This window comes from Papilio machaon, chromosome 16 (genome assembly GCF_912999745.1).
Source record: "Papilio machaon chromosome 16, ilPapMach1.1, whole genome shotgun sequence".
Lineage (NCBI taxonomy): Eukaryota > Metazoa > Arthropoda > Insecta > Lepidoptera > Papilionidae > Papilio > Papilio machaon.
Genome location: NC_060001.1, coordinates 3,310,524 through 3,333,404, shown reverse-complemented (window position 1 = coordinate 3,333,404; position 22,881 = coordinate 3,310,524). Strand labels below are relative to the sequence as shown.

Genomic DNA, 22,881 nt, shown 5'->3' with positions numbered 1-22,881 from the left:
ATATAGGATACTAGCTTTTACCCGCGACTCCGTCCGCGCGGAATAAAAAAAAAAATTGAAAACGGGGTAAAAATTATCCTATGTCCTATTCCTGGTTCTAAGCTACTTGCCCACCAAATTTCAGTCAAATCGATTCAGCCGTTCTTGAGTTATAAATGGTGTAACTAACACAACTTACTTTTATATACAGTCAAAACCGTTTATGGCGACATCGTTTAGAACAACATACCGGTTAAATTGACCAAAATCAAAGGTCCTGGCTGAATGTTATATACATATCTTTCCTATTAATACCTGTCACCGGTTGTTACAACTATCGGTTTTTACGACTCAATATGAGTAGTCCCTTCGATGTCGTTATAACAGATTTTGACTGTATATAGATTATGTTCTTGTTACAAATAAGTAAAAATTTAGATGCCTATTATGGTCTATAAAAAGATAATGAACTGTAATCTTGACGGTTAAATCTATCCTTCTCCGAAGTTTGATAGACTTATTCTTTTTTTTAATTACTATTGCTTGTTTCATAAAAAGTATTGTAATGCTTGAATAAAGGCCATTGAGTCAATGAATGATTTCAGAGTAGTAAAATAAGATAAAGTTGAAGGTGAAATGTTGAGTATAAAATATAATCAGAAATGATCACCTCATTGGTATTACCTAAATTTTGACTCACCACATCGGAATCAATAGACCTTCAATATTAATCCTTTAAAATAGTTTCGCAGCAACATCTTGTAAAATGTTCATTACATAATGTTTCTTTATATTTCATCATATATAAATTGTTTTTATATTAAACTATTTTAGTCGAAAATAGCGTAAATAATTGGCGATAAAAAGGATTTTTTACTATGTTCACAGCGTTGGTCTAAAATTAGCATATTTACGTAATAGTAAAAAATATCTCGTTACTTACATTATTTACGTATACATTACCTGTGCTTTTAAGTCGCTGTTTTTATTGAATATTGCAAAATTTATGTACAGATTAAAATGTGGAAATGTTTTTTTTTTTTTATAAATAGGTCGTTTCCATTTAACATTCGAAAAACTTTTTTTATGATTTAGAATTACTATATTAGATACACATAACTTTATATCTATGCATATTTTTTTAGACGTTTTTGTGTAGCATTTACGAGTGAAATATAATTTTCTTAATAACAGGATCCAGATTTCTCGGTGATTTGTGTCTAGTCTTTGTCGGTATCAAGATAGTTGTTTTTTAATACTTTGAAACGTTATAATAACACAAATTATTTAGTGTAGTCATCGATATTTTTTCGATGTTTGTTGTAATTTCGTATGCATTTTGAGTTTATGGTTGAGGTAATTAATTTCTTTATAATTAGTTAATATTCGTATTATCATATTTCAGAAGCAGTTTTTTATATTGTCAATGTTTTATATAAAACATCGCAGTACATAAATTACTATAAGTATGTTTTGATTTTTTTTAATATTCTGTCAAAGAATATAGAGTGTTATCCTTCATAGCAGCATTAATAAATAATTTATTTTGCATCTTGTTCAATCCCATGCGTGTTTGTTTTCACTTTATCCTCTTTTAAAGCGATTTAATGTGTAATTTTTCCCGCTCTTCATACTAAACTACTACTGTCGTTAAATAGATCTTATCGTATGATTTAAATGAATCAATTCTGTAAGCGTAAATTGTAAGCCTTCGATATAACCTATGCGATGTCTATGACCCAAAGGACGCCCTTAGCACGTGACGAGGTCTAATGTACGCCCTTTCCCATAGTATATTTTTATGGTTATTGTGACAATGTTCCCGATTATTTTCCTCCTATGCAATTTTATCAGTCAAGTCCTACATTAGCAAGGTTATATTAAGAAAGATGTATAAATTAGTATGCTTAAGCATTTCTGTAATTTGTTCTCTATTAAATTTTAAGAGCTTCTATTTTATGGTGATTGCAATAAGTGTATGATTTTAATTTTAGTATTATTAATTAAAATTATAACTAAAATAGTCATTACTTTGGGTATATCGGAGTTTAATTATACATTTATAATGTTGATATCAGCGTGTGGTAATTCTGTTTCGCAAATAAATATCATGCCGTTGATAGAATCTTGGATGATAAGCAGCTGAAGAGACTTTCCTCAATACACTGCAGTTACTCGCTATAATTACGGAACATTTCTATAAATAATTGTAATCGCTGCACATTCAATGGCTTATCATCACGAACAATATAAAAAGATTCCATTGATTCTATTGTAAGATGCTCTCAATATAAAAATACATAATAGATTTATACATTATACATACAAACGTTTTATGCAATGATCTTTGTTTGATTGCATTTTTTTATTAATTACTTAATATGTATTTAGATTAAGTTCGCATCTATCCAGTCAATTGACCGAAAAATTTGATCCCTTTAACAATACGTATGCTTTGTTTGAGCCAATGCATTCAGATGTAGTAGCATGCAATAAATTTACAGCAATTTTAAAAGACAAATCCGTATCGGCCTCGCGTGAGCGTTCGGTATTTCATGCAACTCTCGCCACTATTGTTGACCGGTGTCGAAACCGCCCGGTCCTAGCGAGGATTTTGGTTTTGCTCCCAATTACACATATCGCCACGTCCTTGAATAAATATTGATGTCATAATGTCCTAAAGAATGATACGACGTCTGATTTAATAAAACATCAATATGTCGGTTTAGGCAATTTTTTTATAGATTTAGCCTACTTTAGCTTTAAAATTTAACATAATATATAAAGATACTGTATTTAGATGAAAGAAACTATGTTATATTTTTTCGTACAAGAAGGAGATTCATTTTGATGAATTTCACTAAAATGTTGGGATAATCTGAATATTGATATTTCTAAGTTAATAATTTGTGTGTTGCGGGTTTCTCGCTTTTGAAGTAGCTACTGCAATGAGTCGGCCCTCTTGTTGCGGAGAGTGTACGTCGATTGAATGCTAAATAGTCGTCCATACGTAGTCGTTGAGTCACTGCCGCCCCGCTTTCTGGACTCGACGAAGGCTCGGACCATTCTTTGAACATCTTATACGATATTATGTTACGATAAAGCTTCATAAAAATAGAAAATATCTCATTTTTACATCATTTTGGCGGCATTTAGTTTTTTTTTTAACAATTTGCCTATCACAATTCGAATCATAATGATTGATTATCAAAAAGAGGTGTGAGTTGATTAGACATAAATAATAACTTTTTTTACATACCATAAATGGTGATGGTGGTTGAATTAAAATATTGACAACACAATCACCAGAAACCGCAAACTAATAAGGATTCAAACAACGTCCATCCAGTATGTATGACAAATTCTCATGCCGAGTCTTATTGTTTAGAAATGCATTTATACTTACCTTTAAAATATTATCAACCGAATCTGACCTCCCATAGACTAGATTTTATAAAGTCCAAAACTCTGATGTCAAACTCTCGGATTTTGTTGTTTAGATTCTATTGTTCATAGATTATTACATTCCTCAGTACGAATTAATGAGGGGGGAGGTCTCTTTGTTCTATTTGTCAGCGATTGTGTATCGTGAAACAAATCATTTGTGTCTTGCCTGTCGTGAATGTTCCACACCTTTGACGAAACAACGCAAGTAAAATATCAGTTAAATATCAACAAAGTGACACTTAAAGTGTTGATAAATCGTTTAATTTACAGGAATTTTATTATTAACTTAGTCCGATTATAAAGTGTCGACATTCACAATTTGGTGGTAACTGTAATAATGTGATTTATACAAATAATCGATTTCATAAAGTTGTGTTTTGTGTGTTACAGATGGTACTTCCGCAAAATAAAGCGGATCGAGGCGGAGAAGAAACTGCTTCTACCGGAAAACGAGCATGGAGCGTTCCTCATCCGAGACTCCGAGAGCCGCCACAACGACTTCTCACTCTCAGGTAAATAAACCGTCCTTTTAAATAACATCATGGGTATTCAAAGATATTATCATTAAAATTTGCATAAGAAGTAACGTAACTTTAACGCTATCGTACTGTTCGTTACTCCCGTGAGGGTCAGTGGACTGCTTTTGAATATAATGTGCTCTTAAAATCGAATAACCGGTGTTAAATTTTATAAATGGTTTTTAGATAGATACCTATATATAGATAGATAAGTGTCTATGTATCAATTTGTCAATTATATTTGAGTTGCAAATGAAATTTCACGATGTGTGTGTATAAGACATTTACCGTAAACTTAAATAAGTCATGCTACATGTAAGGGATAAAAGTCGAGGTAACTACGTGACCAAAGCGGAGGGCGATGGCTGGTTACAAATAAAATTGTGCTAACTATTCTACTAGAAAACCCGTCTATGGGTCGCCTCGGAGATCCGATGCCGATGGTTAAACCGGTTAAAGTTTTTCTAAGACCTCTGAATAGGCGCCGGCGCCGTGGGAACATAGCCATGCTGCTAAACGTTAGCTTCAATAGATTACTTATTATCACATAACTATTACGCTTTACTTATTCATTCTAGTACCGTATCACTCTATTTATAAAGTGTTCTATGTTGTCTTATTTTGCGTACTGATAGTTCTAAAAATATCATACGTGATTGCAATGCGCTAGGAACGAGTTTATGCAGTAGCTACGTATTAACTAGAAAGAAAGCTAACTTGGAACTGCAGAATAACAAATTCATGAGTCAGATGTTTGTATTGAAATAAATAAAGGGACAACCTGGTATCGGTATCTTTTTCTCAAAAAAAATGTTTTAAAGACTAGAAAACATTTCCAATGTTCTAGTGTAGTCTCAATACAATAATCTCATATATGACGCACCTTACAAATATATTCAATATATTTGATAGATTTATTTTTACTTTATTATTGATTATTGCTTCCAGTTATTGTTGTATGACATAATTATTATATAAATTATAATTATAATTCCTTATACATAAGTCAATCATATGTCAATACGACAATAACATTTCTAGAAGTTACTCATCGAAATTCTTGAAACGTGATTAAAAATCAATGACTTATGAGAAATGAGCAATTAACATGCGTTATGTAATTTATTTGCATTGTATAAAGATTTAGTTCTAAATGTCTAAATAACAAACTGTAAAAAACAAACATACAAATCTGACTGTGGGTTTCCGCGATTGCTTGTATCGCCCTTCTCATTCTATCTGGAAAATAGGAGAAAAAAAATTGTATGTTTCGGCAAAGAAAATCACCGGTCAATAGGCCTCTTCTGTATAACATGTCTCATATATTCCATATCAAGCAGTTACTGACATAAGCTATAAAAACAATATAGTCCAGTACAAGTACTTGTATTTTATTAGATTTAAAATATATTAGTAATCGTAAAATTTCTCACTCAGTAATATTTACGACTATACCCTTATTTAACATTGAACATTTGATTTAATGCAATATTAAAATCCTATAGCTCGTTCTCCGAGAGTCAGCAATTAAACGTCGCGTATGCATGACAATGGGACACGCATAAATCTCCTGTCGACTTTCCCATTGAATGAAAGTAAAGTTTCTTAAATTATATCTGCCCATCCCAATGAAAGTGCAATAGCAAATTTCAGGCAAAAACTTACGACTTCATTTTTGATATCGTGACCTTTAGCTACGTTTATGTAGTTATGGCTCCTACGAATAAAGGCCAATGTGCAAATTGACATCTTTTCAGGAGAGGCTTTCGAAGTTTCAACCATAAAGGAAAATAGGTCGCAAAGGTTTACTTCAGCAAAAAGTAACCTGTACACCTGTAAATGTGTATTTTGTTTAATGCATGTTGTAAATTGAACTAAAAGGTAGCTTTTAACACAAAAAAGTAAAAATTACCAATTTTTTACTTTGGCCCATACGAGTATACAGAGCACCCATCATGGATAAGCAAATAAAAAACAATATATTTCTCAAATCCTTAGGCACTACGCGACGCGACGTCAAAACGTCGAAAATTTTTTCCGAGGCTTGACGGAATAAATATATTTTTAAGAATTGTTGTTTTGTGCACTTAATGCTAAAAAAATAAAGTATTTCAAAAAGGATAAAACATCGTCCACGTGTAATTCTTTTTCCGCCTAATTTTAGTTAACTTCTTGAAACTATTTTGTAGTTATGCAAATAATCTGTGTAATTGAGGAAGGTTTGTGTAAACACAATATTTCATAGAAAAAGAATTCGCAAATCATGTCATGTCCGAAAGTTATACATGCCGTTTCCAAGCATTTTGCGTCATTCGACTCACTTCATGGTTTCCTTTGAAAAATAAATTTAAAATTGTTATCTAGTTATGAACAAATAACGCACGAGTTTAACTTAAGTCTTATTTCTCAGGGGTCTTTAGAAGTACTAAATTATTTCAAAATATAGTTTTTGTTATTCTTACAGGGGTAGAGCCCACAATAATGTATTTTGTACGAATGGGCAGACTCGAATGGGAACCTACCACGACCACACAGCAGACAACTGTGATGTGGAAGTAATTCCGCGTTTCGTCTGTTGAGTGCGTATTGGAGGTCTGAGTCCTCTTTTCTTTCCAACTTTGTGTCAAGGAATGGTAGATTTGGCGGAAGAGGGGACGCATAAGAAGGAGAAATATCCTCTATCTGTGCGTTCCCTCGACAGAGGCAGAAACGCATTTGCAAATACAGGTGTCTATGGGTAACGGTCATTTTTATTGGCGGATACAAGTGACCGTTTGCTCATTGCCAACTATTACTATAAAAAAGACGTCTCATATATACATTTTTATATAATATTAAATTATTATTTTTTATATTATTTGTATTTTAAACTGTGCTTCGCTTATAGAATGATTGATTCCTTTTAATAGATTAAATAGGTCTTGATAAATATTTTTAAAGATTTAATTTTGTTTATATTGAAATATATTTCCAAGATATCAAAAGATAATTTGTATGAAAAATACAATTTTCTAGTATTCGTGAATACAAAATGATTTAGTCTTGAAACTATCAACTCATGACTACACTGTTGTTAACGTTTTCCCTAAAAGCAAATCATTTTATGTGTGGGATTACCTTTATTGCTTTCAAGACATTATAAATGTCTATTTCCTCGTTTTACCTCGTGTGTTTACCTTTGAAGTTAAAATGAATACACTTTCATGTCTCCCACTTTATATGGAACATTATAATATTGAGATTTCTAGTTCGTAACCTCTTGGTCCATTCAGTTGTTTGTAAACTTAAACAGTAAACTTATTTACGTACATATAACTAATATGTACGTCAACAAGTTATAAAAGAAAACATAATACAATTAACGAAAAGTTTGTAAAAATTGTCTGCAACTTTCTTATTTTTTTATTTTACCTAACACATAATTAACAATGTAGTTTTAGGTAATTTCATGTGTAATTGTAAATTTTCAAATCTTACTGTCTTACTTCTTACTAATTCTTACTATTCTTACTTTCTTACTAATGTTATAAATGCGAATGTTTGGATGGATGGATGAATGTTTGTTTGTAGGTATCTGCAGAACGGCTCGACGTATCTTGATGAAATTTGGCATAGATATAGCTCATAGTCTGTAAGAACACAAAGGATACTTATTAAGTTTTTTTTTATTACACGGACGGAGTCGCGGTCGGCACCTAGCTATTGTTAACCAACCAATAAAAGTTTAGTAAGCAGCTAGTTACTTGGTACTCAAAGAAAACCCAACCCTTTACATCCATATTCAACATTAGTGGTTACCGGTAAAAGAATAAATATTTTTACACAGGACGTAAGCAAAATGTAAGTATCGCGTTTCCAGTTCTCTCGGTAATCATTCATAATGACGCACAGCCCTGGCATTGTCCTTATTGTCTTAACCGCCGATATGTTTATGCATATCCGCTTGTCACTTCTAAACAAATGTTGCGTTTATTTTTATTAGTATAAATTCTCGTTTTAAATTATTTATAACTGCCCCTGTGATCGTCTACGCTAAGTACACACCTCTTATGGTAAACTAATAGGGTTGTCAGCTGCATTACAATACTGTTAAGATTATTTTTGTACATAGACACAAAATTGATTGGTTAAAACTCTTCATGACTTTATTTGATAATGTGTTTTGCATCAAAAAGTTATTATTCATGTAGACACATATAAAGAATATAGTATATGTAACTAAAACAATTGTCGTTCAATTTGAATACATATGTATATTTGTTTATCACAGTATTGTCTACAAGTCTATCTAGGTACATGTCCTCAATTCGCATTTCGGTTCACTTGGATAGCATTTTAACACAAAATTTCTTTATTTTATACTTCATTGAATTTACCATATTTATGTAACTTGCTCTTGGATATAGAGTATACAGAAAGTTTATTAGCTTACATTTAAATATGACCTCTAAATATTGTTTGTACATTCTAATTCCAACATACATATAAGTACGAAGAATAAGTAAATACAAAGTTGTAAAAATGTTATAGGAACAATTGTGACATTTTTGAAATATCCCTCCAACATGAGGGGTGTAAGAGACGTGTCTGTTCTAAAGAAGAGTTTAAAGAACCCTTAATGCTATAGTTTGCTTTATTATGTTACCTATTGTATTCCGTAATATCCTGTAACTTTGTGAGTGTAAAAAAAATAACTTTTCTCAGCCCTAGCTTTATGAGTAAGATCGTACTGTATTTAGCCGTTATAAACAATTACTTACACGCAGATTTATATACTTATGAGTATGTATTAAATCACTCTGCACGTGGCTTGCCACTCGTCTAATCGCTTGAGGGCACATTGATTCATTATATGATTGTGTAACAAAGATTCAGTGGTCAATTCCCGGAGAACAAAAAATCTCTTAATAATATAGAATTCCGATTGCAATACAACTATACGTTTCCAGGAATATTCCTATTAAAAAATTTAAAATTATTTCTGTATCGAAATTGAGAATGAAATTTTGAACGCTTGTTTGTGATTGTGTCGTGCGATCGGATTAAAACCGAATTTTATAGTAGCTATGTGTTCTCAAATCAAAAGATGATGTCTCAAAAAAAGTTCATTTCGTTTTGCTTCATAATAACAATTATAATACAAACATGAAAGAATACGGAATAAAAACTGGAATTTCTTTGGTACACAAAAAGCTCGCATTCCCTACCGTTAGATCGAATGTTCGAGATTTTCTCTATTACCGATTTTTAAACCGCAATAAACATTTTTTTCACTACTATGACGCCTAAAGTTTATTTAAATATTGATTTAGAAGCAAAGTGTGGAATACCCGTTTACGATGACGCAGACATCGATATAATTTATTGATTGTAAAATAACGTGGGTTTTGTTTTGATAAATTTATTCCTACACTAACGTAGTATTCATATGTCAAAACAATTTACAGAAGAAATGTATCGTTTATGTTTGAGGGAAGCAGTTTGTATTGTAGTTTATTATCAACACGAGATTATATCGTGCCACATACTCGTGTCGGAAAACGAATGGATATAGAAAGTTATATTGGCTTATTGTATACAAAATTCAAATCAACTTACACTTATTGTGTAAAAAGAAACAAGCAAAGATGCAAACTTTGTTTGTTTTTTTTCTTAACTAGCATTCTTTCTTGATAAACTGTGAAATAATGTTGCATAAATATTGCCTGCTAAATGTATTTTGAGGAAATTCATCGAATTCGATTTCGAGTAATCAATCATTCGTTTAATCAGGAGTATCCTAAAAAAAGTAATTAAACTGTTAATTGCAATTTGCCGATTAAATTATTGTGTTCCACGATAAGAAAAACCATAGCAACAAATTTATAGTTTAAAAAATTCAATGTTTAATGTTTGCCTCTAAATTTCCACAGATCCGCTCCATCAGGAGCACGTTCTACATTGTTCCCTCAAATAAACTCCCCTCTTGAGACATCTCCATCCTTATTACCTTGAGGTTATTCAACCTTGTAGTATAAATTAAATATAAAGCCCCATCCACATAATATAATAATTATAACGGTGCTAGGAACTGTGAACAAATTTGCATGCATGAATTGCTATGTGACTACAGCCTTAACCTTTATTAACGAAAACGACAATAGTTTAAAAATGCCACTTTATATTCGGGCTTAGTTACTCCTAGTTAAATCGTGAATGAAAATTCAGTATTTTCAAATCTCTTGATATTTTGATTGCTTTTAATTCAAATTGGGTTTTCTTCTACAGTACGCGATGGAGACACGGTGAAGCATTACCGCATCAGACAGCTAGACGAGGGTGGTTTCTTCATAGCGCGGCGCACTACCTTCCGCACGCTGCAGGAGCTGGTCGAACACTACAGCAAGGATGCGGACGGCCTCTGTGTCTCGCTCAACAAGCCTTGCGTACAGGTTAGTAACAGCATTACATTCAAGCTTATATTTCAATACAATGATAACCGCAATATACAAAAATTAATCATATTTTCGTTCTAAAGTCTAGTTCTAAAGTTTTTTTGAATTGGTCGAAAATATTCTTTGCATTATGACAGAGCGATTCTAATCGTATCAGTATAAATTGAGTTCCTTTCCAAATTGCCTAAACATTTACCAATATAATTCGGAGAGTTTTTTGAAATTGATCTTATCGTGAAAAAAATTGCAACAAATTAAGCAGTTAAACTAGATTTTAAATTGGCAATACACGATTTCACCCGTGTGTCACGGCATGTAGCAAAAACTGAAAATGTACTTATCTGATTGAAATACCATCATTATTCAGTTCAAATTCGTTGAAAAATATCGGTTTCCAAATTCTCAAACATATCAAAATTGAATTATTCAAACTTTCGTTAGACCTTATCATTAACTTATATAGGAACGGCTAAAACACTCACGTATATACATCCGATGTCGGCACCGACTAGTTTCGGGCCCATCGGGGGTCCTTAATCAGGGTGAGTGGGACTGGTATTATTGGAGCGAGCGACGGGCCGCGTCCGCGAAATAATACCAGTCCCACTCACCCTGATGAAGGGCCCCCGATGGGCTCGAAACTAGTCAGTGCCGACACCGGATACGTGAGTGTTTTAGCCGTTCCTATATGAGTTAATATCAAAATTGCTTCGATGAATCATAGAGAAATCCTTTGTGAAGTAAATTGAGATACTATCACGTGAGTCTTGAATTTTGCTCTGATAAAAATTTGATAGGCTTTATTCAATGAAGGTTCTGATCACTATCACTTCTCTATTGATCAAGTTGAATGATCGTGACTCTAACAGACATTGAGTTAATCGAAAGGCAATAACGCCCTCAAAATACTGCCAACCTCCTAATGGTAACCCTGGCCCGTAATTAATTTTCTCTCACCATAAGTGCATGAACTCTAATGATATGTAATCCAATAACCCTTTTAAAATATTGCTCTATTTTTTTCTTCAATTGTCTACACATTACGCTGTCAAATCAGGGTCATATATAATTCGTGTTATTTATTGTTACATACGCGAGGTGTTGCAAAATTCGATATCGGTTCGATCGTAAATCTTTTATGGTTTTCGTCGAACAATACAACTGGATGCGTGAGAATTTGCACCGTATAGGATTCGAGGAAAACGGAAAGCTTCGTGCGAATCGTACTGACCTAGAGTTATCAGTAATCAGTATATAGCAAATATAAAAAAAGTATATGTTGTTCTTTAATTGCAGAAAGCCTCGTATAATATTGTTAATGGTTTAAGTTCTAAACTAAATTATATTTACTCGTATTTTGCTTCTTTATTTCAACTCTTGTCACACTTTTAGTTTAGATTTTTTAGATTATTTAATTTTTTGTTGGTCACACAATAAACAGCTACAATATTTTTGATTAAGCAATTTTCACAATCAGATTTGATTAGATGTTTAGTTATCTATGTACGTTTCTTCTGACGCAATTAATTCTGCAATTTGATTTAAAATTAAAACACTAATTAGAAAACATTTAGGTAAAATCAATTTGTTTAGAATTATTTGTTTGCAAACATTTGGTATTTGCTATTTTACCCGTAATATAATATCTTATATTATTACATAACTTTAATATCTTATTATAATTTTCATTCCACTAGGTGTAAGAGAATACGTAGTTGATTTAATTGCAAGTTAATATAAATTATAAATAATGTATGAATTTATCGTTAAATTGAGTTTATAGGTAACGTTCCGTTTTTAAAATACACCGAGAACACTTATTAACACATGGAAATTCCTATGCAATAAAAATTACAAGAAAAAATCATCCATCAAAGGCATTAAATTATATCTATATGAATTCTTTCATAATTACGAACAGTTATACGTAATCTGATAATTGTATGCTCTGTTTGTTTATTACCGTCAATTTGTAAACACGTTCGGAATGGAGATCCGTGGATGTAAAAATTTGAAGTCTTAAATAGCGGGTAATATTCATAAGGTGTAATAAAGCTCTCGTGTATATTATTATATCAAGAGAGACCATTCGAGTTTCGCGGTCGAGAGCCCGCCGCCAAGGTCGAGATGACCCCGCTTTCGTTGTGCACAGGGTTGACAATACAATTTAATTAGAAAATGTTGTAGTACTATTATGTTTACGTGAACATTGTATAAAATAACAGAATCTTGGGAATTGGCACGAATATAAATTTCAATTGAAAGTGCAATTTCAGTTAAATTGGAAACGTTTCATTTAAAAACAATATATTTTCGATGCGTACATATAGCTTAAATAGATTCTGCATTAAAATTGCACATCATGCGATATGCATACAATCGGTATTCAAAAGTCACCTTCGTTTTACCTTTAATTTAAATATTTCGAAAGAAGTGGCAACCCTTGTCACCAAGCAAATGACCATACGTCTTTTGTAAATCCATAATTCATCTCACTCTCGCGTCCTTCCATGGAATCAGAACGTAGTGATTTGACTGACTGCCCGAGGCCGTAAAATAACTAAATTATAGTGCTCTTACGTCACACTCTCATACGGAATTATCTTCACGAAAAGTAACCGTTGAAAACAGCAACAGTTGCCAAAATAAAACAATCACCATCAGGAAACTAAATTTATATGCACTATCAACTTCTTTCTTTTCCAGTATATAACAAAATGAGTTTAATTAGATTCACCAACATTATTAGTCACTAAATACTAAATGAAGTCAAGATAAAATATCGTTTGTGGGGTTGACATTCACATGTGCATCGAAGCCTTCCGTAATAAAATCCTACGCTTGCCTGTAATCGAATCTTACTACCAATTCGAAGGTTAGTTGATTTATACGATTATTACTTTTGTCATTATTAACCTATTCTTATACCACTCTATGTGAGGTTGACACAACTGGTTTTTGTTCTCTCACTTTTAACGAAATTCATCCATCTCTTTGTCAACCCATACCGATGTAGCTATCCCTCCATACATTCATAGTTAATGTTTTATTGCAGTCTAGCTTAACTTTTTTAATTATCGACCGATAGTGACCACATGATAGCCATTCATTGTACTTCTGTCATGATCGAATTGTAAAATGGCAGCTGTTGGTTGTCTGTTTGTATATATCATGTTACGTTATCGGAATACCAGCCCCTCCAAGAAATGGCGCAGGTATTTCCGATTGTGGATCAATAGACACACTTGTGTAACTGACTACAATTCTAAAACACGATAACGATCAAAGTCGGCGGTGCATTAATAAGTCCTTTGTGCACTGATACGCAGGGCACTTACGCTGATATATGTATGACTGTTATATAAAATGTGATTGGCAGGTATTCCCCAAGCAAGTTAGCCGGATTCGAATTTGACATCTAGTTTATCCAATTTTTGGAGATCGTTGTGCCACTTTCACTATAATGAAACTTGACGTAATTATTATTTTCTTATAGTAAGTTTAAAAAATAATACAAAAAAATCAATTTTGATTGCCGCAGTGTTTATTATACTAGTATTTTTAAGAATTCTTTTCTATAATAGTAAAGTAATGTGACTTCAAAAGGAAGTATGTAATTGTAACTTTCCTGCCAAGGTTCTGTTACTCTGTAATGGATGAAAATTTTAGCACTTAACCATAAATATGTTGTCATAAAATCGTAAGAACATATCTCTTTGCACATTCTTGATGCAATCATTATCCTTGTGTCGCTACATTTGTCTTTATCAACGCTTGACGTCAACTTAACTCATTACACTTAAAAATCATGCACGTAAATACATAAAATTGTCACACATATGACAAAATTCATTATGCACTTCGAAAGTATTATATGAGGAGCGAACGCTACTGATACCACCGCTAGGGAATATTCCCAATAATCAGTCAAACTTATTTGATGGCACGTTTATGACATCAGTAAACATTTCATTAAAATATGGCACTACGATAACGTAAAGATTCGCCATCTCTGCTATAATGGAAAGATCTATTAATTACTATTTACGATGACCATAAGTGGTTAAGTTGATATTATTGTACAAACGAAGATCTGCATAAGAATCAGAGTAAGACGGATTGTGGTCTCATAAAATTAGAATAGCTTTTCATAAGAAGTTCAGGAATTTTCCCATACTCACAAGTAAATTACTCGATAAATGTATACAAATAATACGATCATTTTGTAAAGCAAGTTTAACGATGCCTTGACAAGTACATTAAATCACAACAAGAAGTTATCTTTCACTGACTCATATTTTACTATTTTTTTGTCACGTACACGGAATAAAAATGAATATTTAAAAGAGTCACTTTACATATAAATATCTTAATGAATGCTATTGTTAGCTTCTAAACTACAGCTTTACAATCAATACCATTTCTTTACTAATGAACCTTTTGTTTAAATTATATTTATTTTTACGTTTGTGCTAACATTAAAGACATGACGAACGATTGCAAATAAATAAATGCTAAGTTTATTACGCATGTGCTCATTTAATTACTTGCACGAGACCTGAAGATATTTTTCATTTCACTTGATTGTTTCGTGTTTAATTTAAACTGTATTTTATTGTTTTATGAGTTTGTGTTATTAATATAAATTGCGGGATGCTTGTGAGCCAATTTACTAATTGACATCACAGAAAAATAAAATAGACAAATATTCCATCGTTTCTAGTTACCGTTGATAATGTTAACCAATCTGTCAAATTTGTCTCCCAATGGATTAAAATTGCGATGAATTTTCATCCCGCCATGGTCCTAAGGTTTGGAAGTTAAATTGTTTAAAAAAAAACATGAAAGTAACTCGTAAACCCTATTTCCCGTAACATATACCTGCACCAGTACCAATTAAAAATTCGTTATGCGTCGAGGTGTGACGGAGGTTCAAATTAACCAACGTCGAATGAATGACCTCTAGAGGTTATTCAAAAATAACGAATCAAAACCAGTGATGATCATTCCCGCACATGTCAGTTATAACTGCACAACACGAGAACACGAAATAAAAATAACATGCATTTGCAGACATACTTGTTTAAAACGTCTCTAACATACGAATATTAACGAACGTCGTGAGAATCGTCTGACACGTAAACTACACTAGTTTTGAATGATTTGTATTCCAACCAACTTAATTTGTATAAAAGTGACTTAATTCATAAAATGCATTTGTATTTTGGAAATGTGATATAACTTTATTCAGAGCCGTATCAAAAGTTCTTTGTTCTCAGTTCTTGAATGCCGAAATATCAGAAGAATGAAATGAAAAAAACAATGAGAGACATTTTTAATTTTGCCAACATTGTATATGTTTATACTTTCTCAATAGTAAGTTGAGAGTTATCTTATGTGCACCACAATGATAATAAGCGATGTATAAGTACGCGGATAGTTTTGATTTACGGCACACGATACTGTATCAAAATATTATGAACTAAACAAGAACGGGCTGCGCAACATTGTTTCTATAACCTTTAAATGTTAACATCTAGTCTTTTTTTTATAGCTTTGAAATTGTAACGTATAGGAATTTGAATACATATTGATTACATGTTTTGTTATTTGAATGTCAGTGTAAATTAGTATAAGTATCATACATAAATTTCAAAATTATATGTTGACTTAATTTCTATTTAAATTCATTATTAGTGTGAAATAAAGGATCGCACCAAAATTTTTGAGGAAAGGAAGCGAAATAAGACTACAACCATCAAGACAACCACAATCATGGTCTTATACATATGTTAAAGAAGTTTAAACTCGTTCATGTCACATACAAAAGTAAATAAATGACATGTAATTATTATTACTTGTTACTTATTTATTCAGTCATGTTAGCAATTAAAAACCGTTCATTCACATTTAACATCACTCATTACGATTATCAATGTTTAATCGTGTCCTCGGTTGACTACATTTTATTTATGGTCGAGTTGAGCTCAGTAACCTCAGTTTGACATATTGTATAACAAAGTGTTGGTTTGTGCAAGACGCCGGCGGACGATTACATCAACCGCTCGATTTACGATACGCTTTAACATGTTGGCGCTGTGCGATCGCGACGCCAATACTGTTTTATTACGAATTTGCATATAATTTGTGCGTTGCATAACATTCCGACTCTCATTTGCATGTCGCCACAGTATTGGTGACAATGTAGGCAACTCTCCGCCCCGGTTAGTCGGCGCGGCGCAGCTTACGTGGCGCGTGATCATTGAAACATATCTAATAATTTTTTTTTTTTAAGAAATTAGGATATTATTAACCCTTTTTACTTGCGAACACTTATAATAAAGTTAGAAAACTGTCTTGAACCTTACGGTTGCTTTAGTATAAGTTATAACTTAATAACATTAAAATATTTAATTACTTTCATTGATTTAGCATATTGAAAATCTTAATGCGTCCTAAAATAATAGATCCTACAAAAACTACTAAGTCATATTTAACCAGAGCACGGTATCATTTGATGATGCGATGATGCGATAATGATTCAATGCGTTTTAGATCTAGTTAGTAAAAATGTCGATTACGAGTATGTAATATTAAAAATCGATAACACAATTAATCGAACGTGGAATCGATAAAGAGTATTCGTTAATCGGTGATCGCGGCGCGTGACGGGCGCAGGCGCAGGCGCAGGTCTCGGTCGATGGCCAACCGTTCCGAAGGCGTCGTGTTACGCGTATAGAATAAAAAAATAAAACAATCACGTACAAAAACACTGACGTATGATAATGCTCGAGTTCGGCTAAGTGACGTCTTCCGGTAGGCAACAGTGGCAGTGTAATGTAGTGCGTAATATGCATTAATTAAGAAACACAAATGCACCTTAAAGAGAGTCAAAATATGCTGTGTATATGTTTAACCCACAAAATTTAAAACAAATTCACAACCTTGAATGTGATATGTGTTTAATATAAATAAAAAAGTAATATATCAGTGAGTCTGTTTATCGTTTTACATGCACCCTTAATCATTTTAACTTATATGAGACAGTCAGAAACTGAAGTTGACTATGTAACCGGTAGTGACGTCAATAATATATTATTCCAAATTTCGATAATTTTCAATAATATTTTTTTCAATAATATTATAAATTATACAATACTACAATGTCTATCTTGGAAAATAGTAAGGAGAATACATTTACTTTCAGTTATTTGATTTATAGTAAAAATTGTGATCACAATGTTGCAAAGAGAAAAAATATTTAAAATGTTAGAAATTATTTCTCCACCACATTTGCCTTAAGTAAGTAACGTAACAGTGTATTGATATTGATAAAAGTTGTCTCGTAAGCGGATGCTTTTTAATTTAACGCCGTTTTCTTACTAAGTGCTTTCTACAGATAGATTCGTTAGCAAACCATACAGATATGAACTATCAGATCCATGTCGCCGATGTCTCCTTACCTCTTACGCTAATAAATTAAAGACACGCCATTCCCGGAGTTAATTTTAATATATAATGATTAATTTAATGAGACAATGAGTAGCGTAAATCATTGCATAATTCGTCTCAAATTACTTTTCTATTGTAAGTAAGAGTAAAACGTGCAGTATTCAGAGGTAAATTACAATTAGTTTTTACAATCCATTGTTGTGGAAGATCTTATTTTTCTGCAATCATTGCTTAAAACTTGTTCTTAATAATTATTAATCGTGATAAATAGACGTAACATCTTAATATCTTCGTCCTCGGATCTGTTTTGTGTTGCAAAATAATTTCATGTTTTCGAATGATGTAATTTTTAGATACTAAGAACACAATTTCTTACGTATTTTTTACATTGTCAAAATTTCTAAACATTGTAAACCTTTGCCATAAATGAAATTGTTTTCATTGATTTCTAGGTCGAGAAACCTGTTACCGAAGGCCTTTCGCATAGAACACGCGACCAGTGGGAAATCGACCGATCCTCCCTGAAATTCGCCAGGAAACTCGGCCACGGCCAATTCGGCGAAGTCTGGGAGGGATTGTGGAACAATACAACTCCTGTTGCTATCAAGACATTGAAGCCTGGTACAATGGACCCCAAGGATTTCCTCGCGGAAGCCCAGATAATGAAGAAACTACGACATAATAAGTTGATCCAGCTGTACGCTGTGTGCACTCTAGAAGAACCCATTTATATTATTACTGAACTCATGAAGAACGGTTCCTTGTTGGAATACTTGCAAGGTGAGTGATATTTAAATATGAAAGCTTTGTATTAAGTGTCGATGATCTTGTGTAAACTTTGTTTTATGTAGATCTTAAATGTCTCTTATAATTATTTTTTTTATTATTGTATCTATATACTTCATATGAAGTAGATTAAATGCTAAATATTTTTCGATCTAGGATCATCTTGTTATTTATTGGCTTAATTGGTTTGATGTTTATCTATATTTATTGGCAATTAATATTTTTGCTAACATAAGATGTTTCTTTTAAAATAGTATAATATTTTGTCTTATTTTACAAACATCAAAATGTATTATTGTTAAGTATCACAAGATGAATAAAATCACACAAATTATACATAACTTCTACGTCCGTTTGTAACCCTTATGTAATAAATGGCAGTAAAGTTGAACATAAAACTAACCACCTGTAGTTATAACATATGTAATGGAAAAATAAAGGTTACACAAATAGTTTCCTTCTTATTTTTATGGTGATATTTTTATTGAATTGTAACGCGTTCTCTTGCATATTTTACATTGAGTGCATTTCATGAGAGTAGTTAAACAAACAAATGCGACAAAGAGTAACTTCATGTACATGACATAAAATATATTGTAAAAGTGTGAGTCATGGTATGTTATCTCATTTAGTTCGAGTTGAGGAAGTCATGAGCCTTATTTGTTTTAAATCCTATATAACTATATAATGTCAATGTGAGTCAATGAACACCAGATCTTTGACTTTTATAATTATATACGTAGGTCCAATGATAAAAACCTACAAGTTTATTTAACTCTGTTTTTTTTAGCTTTATTAATAATTTTGACACCTAAACCCACTATTGTGTGCCAATTCGAACGCTTCTGCTATCACTGCACAAAATTAAGATGTGAGTGTAAAATAAAAAATATAGACTAGTTCTAGAGACTGCATATATCTAGATAATTATGCTTTAAGCTACTATTGCGTTAAATTACAATGACTTATTTGGATTGTCCAGGCAAAGGTCGTGGGCTGAAGCTGCAGCAGCTGATCGACATGGCGGCGCAGATCGCGGCCGGTATGGCGTACCTCGAATCACAGAACTACATTCACCGCGACCTTGCAGCAAGGAACGTGCTCGTGGCCGATGCTAACATCGTCAAGATTGCTGACTTCGGACTCGCGAGACTCATCAAGGTAAGCAATCGTCTGAAACAATATGTATAGGTATAGTCGCGGTCGTTCATGGTGAAATTTCATTTGACGAGCCTAATTATAATTATTTTGGTTACATTACTCTACGGAAATGCATCTTAAATGGGAAGTGAATTTAATTCTTTGACTATTCAGTCAAGTAGAGAATTGATAACATAGATGAGTTGATAATTAGTTAGGACCTCCAATCGTGAATTTTGTCGAATAACTCGTACAAAAACATATTCGAGACTTCTGATTGTATTTAAAGAAAATGAAAGGTGACTTTGCTTTTGTTCAGATGTCCTTTTTTGTACAGAACAAATTCTTGACGTACTGGAAATGCAATACACATTATGGAACGTATTTATCGTAACTGCTTTTCAATTCGACATTATATGTTTTTTTATAAAAATGATGCATTAAGAAAGTGAATTGAAATCTCCGCAAATAGATAGTCGACTTTCTCTCCCCCCTTGACACTTTCCTACACCATATACTATAACAAATTGATGGGTTCCTTTTTTGTCGCAAGCTCTAAATGTCATTACAAGAAACATAGACGGTTTAAATCGCAAGGTTAACATGAAAGGTCGTATGTTGAATGCTTTTTATTAAATCTTTTTATACTATACATACGGAGCGAATACGTTTTTTTTTCTCTGTCGCGGATATATAATAAAACTTGAATTGTTTTAATTTGTATTATTTACATATATGTTAATTGGAATGTGAGAACATAATAAATTTAACTTTTTTTTTTTTAATGATAAATGACTCACTAATTCAGTTGGATAAAGTAAAAAATGTTTTATTAAAAGCATTCGAAACAGACATGGACACAGTAATCTTACTAATATTAGCAAATTTTTGGATAGATGAATGTATGTTATCTCTAGAATGGCTGCATGGATCTCGCTAACATTTGGCATGGATGTAGAAAATAATCTGGAAGAACACATAGGCTACAATGTTTTTTTTTAATTCTGCGTAGACGGAGTCGGTGGCGACAGCTATAATTTGTACAAAATATTAAGGATTAAGTACAAAAGTCTTTAAACAACGTTTAACAAAGCTATGTTTTGTAGGAGGATGAGTACGAGGCTCGTGTCGGTGCCCGCTTCCCCATCAAGTGGACGGCGCCCGAGGCGGCCAACTACAGCAAATTCAGCATCAAGTCAGACGTGTGGTCCTTCGGCATCCTGCTCACTGAGCTCGTCACATACGGACGCATACCTTATCCAGGTAATATACTATCATTTTATATCATAACTGTGGGTTACCACTGTTGTGATACATGTTTACAAACATATCATCCTCATTCTCTCTTCAGAAAAGCAGAAAACAATATGTTTTAATACATTAAATGTCAAATTAAAATAAAAACACAAAAATAGACAATTTTTGACACCATGGTATTGAATGATTTTATAATAGCAAATTGACTATTTACTACTTTTTTTACAACACAAAAAAAGTCAGTGATTTTTAACGCAAATCTTTGCATATTATGGTGTAGATGCTTTACATGTTTTGTTTCTAATCACCCCGTTTTACTGGTACTTTGCAAAAATAATTCAATAAATCAATTTTACGATTTTGTACGTAAACAGACAACATTGATATGAATTTATTATTTATAGTTAAAAATAGACACAAATAGATTATGTAGTCGGGGGAAATTCTTATCAAATCATTGTATGAATTATGTATAATATTGCAAGCTTAGCTTATACAACTTTGGTTGTAGTGCAATGCACGATGCACTTGCACACTTATATAAGTTGACGATATCCCTTGACCGTCTACTACGACTGTCAGAAAAAGAAAATAACATTTTTTTCCTTCAAATCTATTTACTTGTTTCCTTATTAGTAATGAAATTTATTATTTAAATTAACTTAATCATAATGCAAATATGATTATTTTATTACATAAATATACGTCAAAAAAGTCAAAACATCTGATGAATCACATGATTACGTTACATGAAATTCGAGCCCGTACATTGATCTTGAGGGAAAACCGCAAAATAAGTATTTTTATTATATTTTTTCCTTTATTTAAATGAACCTATTTCCTCAAATCTTGTGTAGGCGAATGAAGACAGGATAATAATAAGGAAAACTATGCGTGATTTTTTTCATTGAACAATTTTTTTCATTCGACAAACTTTAACCATTAGCTGGATTACAAAGTCTATTCATTTTACAAGCGTTGATATAATAATATTGTACTTGTTTACACCGGTACTAATATATTGCGTTGTGTATCGCAGGCATGACGAACGCGGAGGTGCTGCACCAGGTGGAGCACGGGTACCGCATGCCCTGCCCCCAGAACTGCCCCGCGGCGCTCTACGAGATCATGCTCGAGTGCTGGCACAAGGACCCGCTCAAGCGGCCCACCTTCGAGACGCTGCAGTGGAAACTCGAGGACTTCTTCACCATGGACAACTCCGAGTACAAGGAGGCCTCCGCCTACTGAGCCCGGCCCTCCCTGCCGGCGCACCGACACGCGCACATGCATCATGTCAGTACACCACCTCCGACATTATACCTCAATACCATTTATATAAATTATTGTTAATTATATCCTACATTTTGTGTTTTTTATTTGCAGACGCCAGGCCTGTACCACATGCCGCCGGAGCTGCAGCTGCTGCACACCAGCGCCTCCATGCAGCACCTGCAGCACGTGCAGCTGCACCAGCTGGCGGCTCACCAGGCGCTCGGCCAGCTGCCGCCCGCGCTCGCGCCCCTGCAGCACCCGGCGCTCGCCCAGCTGCAGCATCCGGCGCTCAGCCAGCTGCAGGCGCACCCCGGCCTCGCTCAAGTGCAAGCGCACCCGGGTATGTCCCAGTTGCAGGCGCACTCGGGTATGTCCCAGTTGCAGGCGCACTCGGGTATGTCCCAGTTGCAGGCGCACTCGGGCATGCCCCAGTTGCAGACGCATCACTCGAGCTTGGGGCCGACGCGCGCGCGCCCGCTGTGTCACCACCACGCGCCGCGTCACGCCACCTAGCGGCCGAGTCTCGCACCAGCCTCCGTCCTGTATGTACGAGATTTGTGCAAAACAGTACAAACCGACTATTTTGCTTTTCAAAG

The 22,881-nt window shown here is 33.4% G+C and overlaps 1 protein-coding gene across 2 annotated transcripts in view; it reads left to right on the top strand.

Annotated features, from left to right (window-relative positions):
- LOC106716786 (tyrosine-protein kinase Src42A) overlaps positions 1-22,475 on the top strand; it is a 60,785-nt gene extending 38,310 nt beyond the window's left edge. For both annotated transcript variants that reach the window (XM_014510389.2, XM_014510388.2), the window contains exons 2-8: positions 3,817-3,938; positions 10,212-10,375; positions 18,283-18,610; positions 19,599-19,777; positions 20,863-21,019; positions 22,053-22,306; positions 22,397-22,475. In XM_014510389.2, coding sequence (XP_014365875.1) covers positions 3,817-3,938; positions 10,212-10,375; positions 18,283-18,610; positions 19,599-19,777; positions 20,863-21,019; positions 22,053-22,261 — 1,159 coding nt within the window. In that variant the 3' untranslated portion in view covers positions 22,262-22,306; positions 22,397-22,475. The remainder of the gene's footprint in view (positions 1-3,816; positions 3,939-10,211; positions 10,376-18,282; positions 18,611-19,598; positions 19,778-20,862; positions 21,020-22,052; positions 22,307-22,396) is intronic.
- Positions 22,476-22,881: the final 406 nt, after the last annotated feature.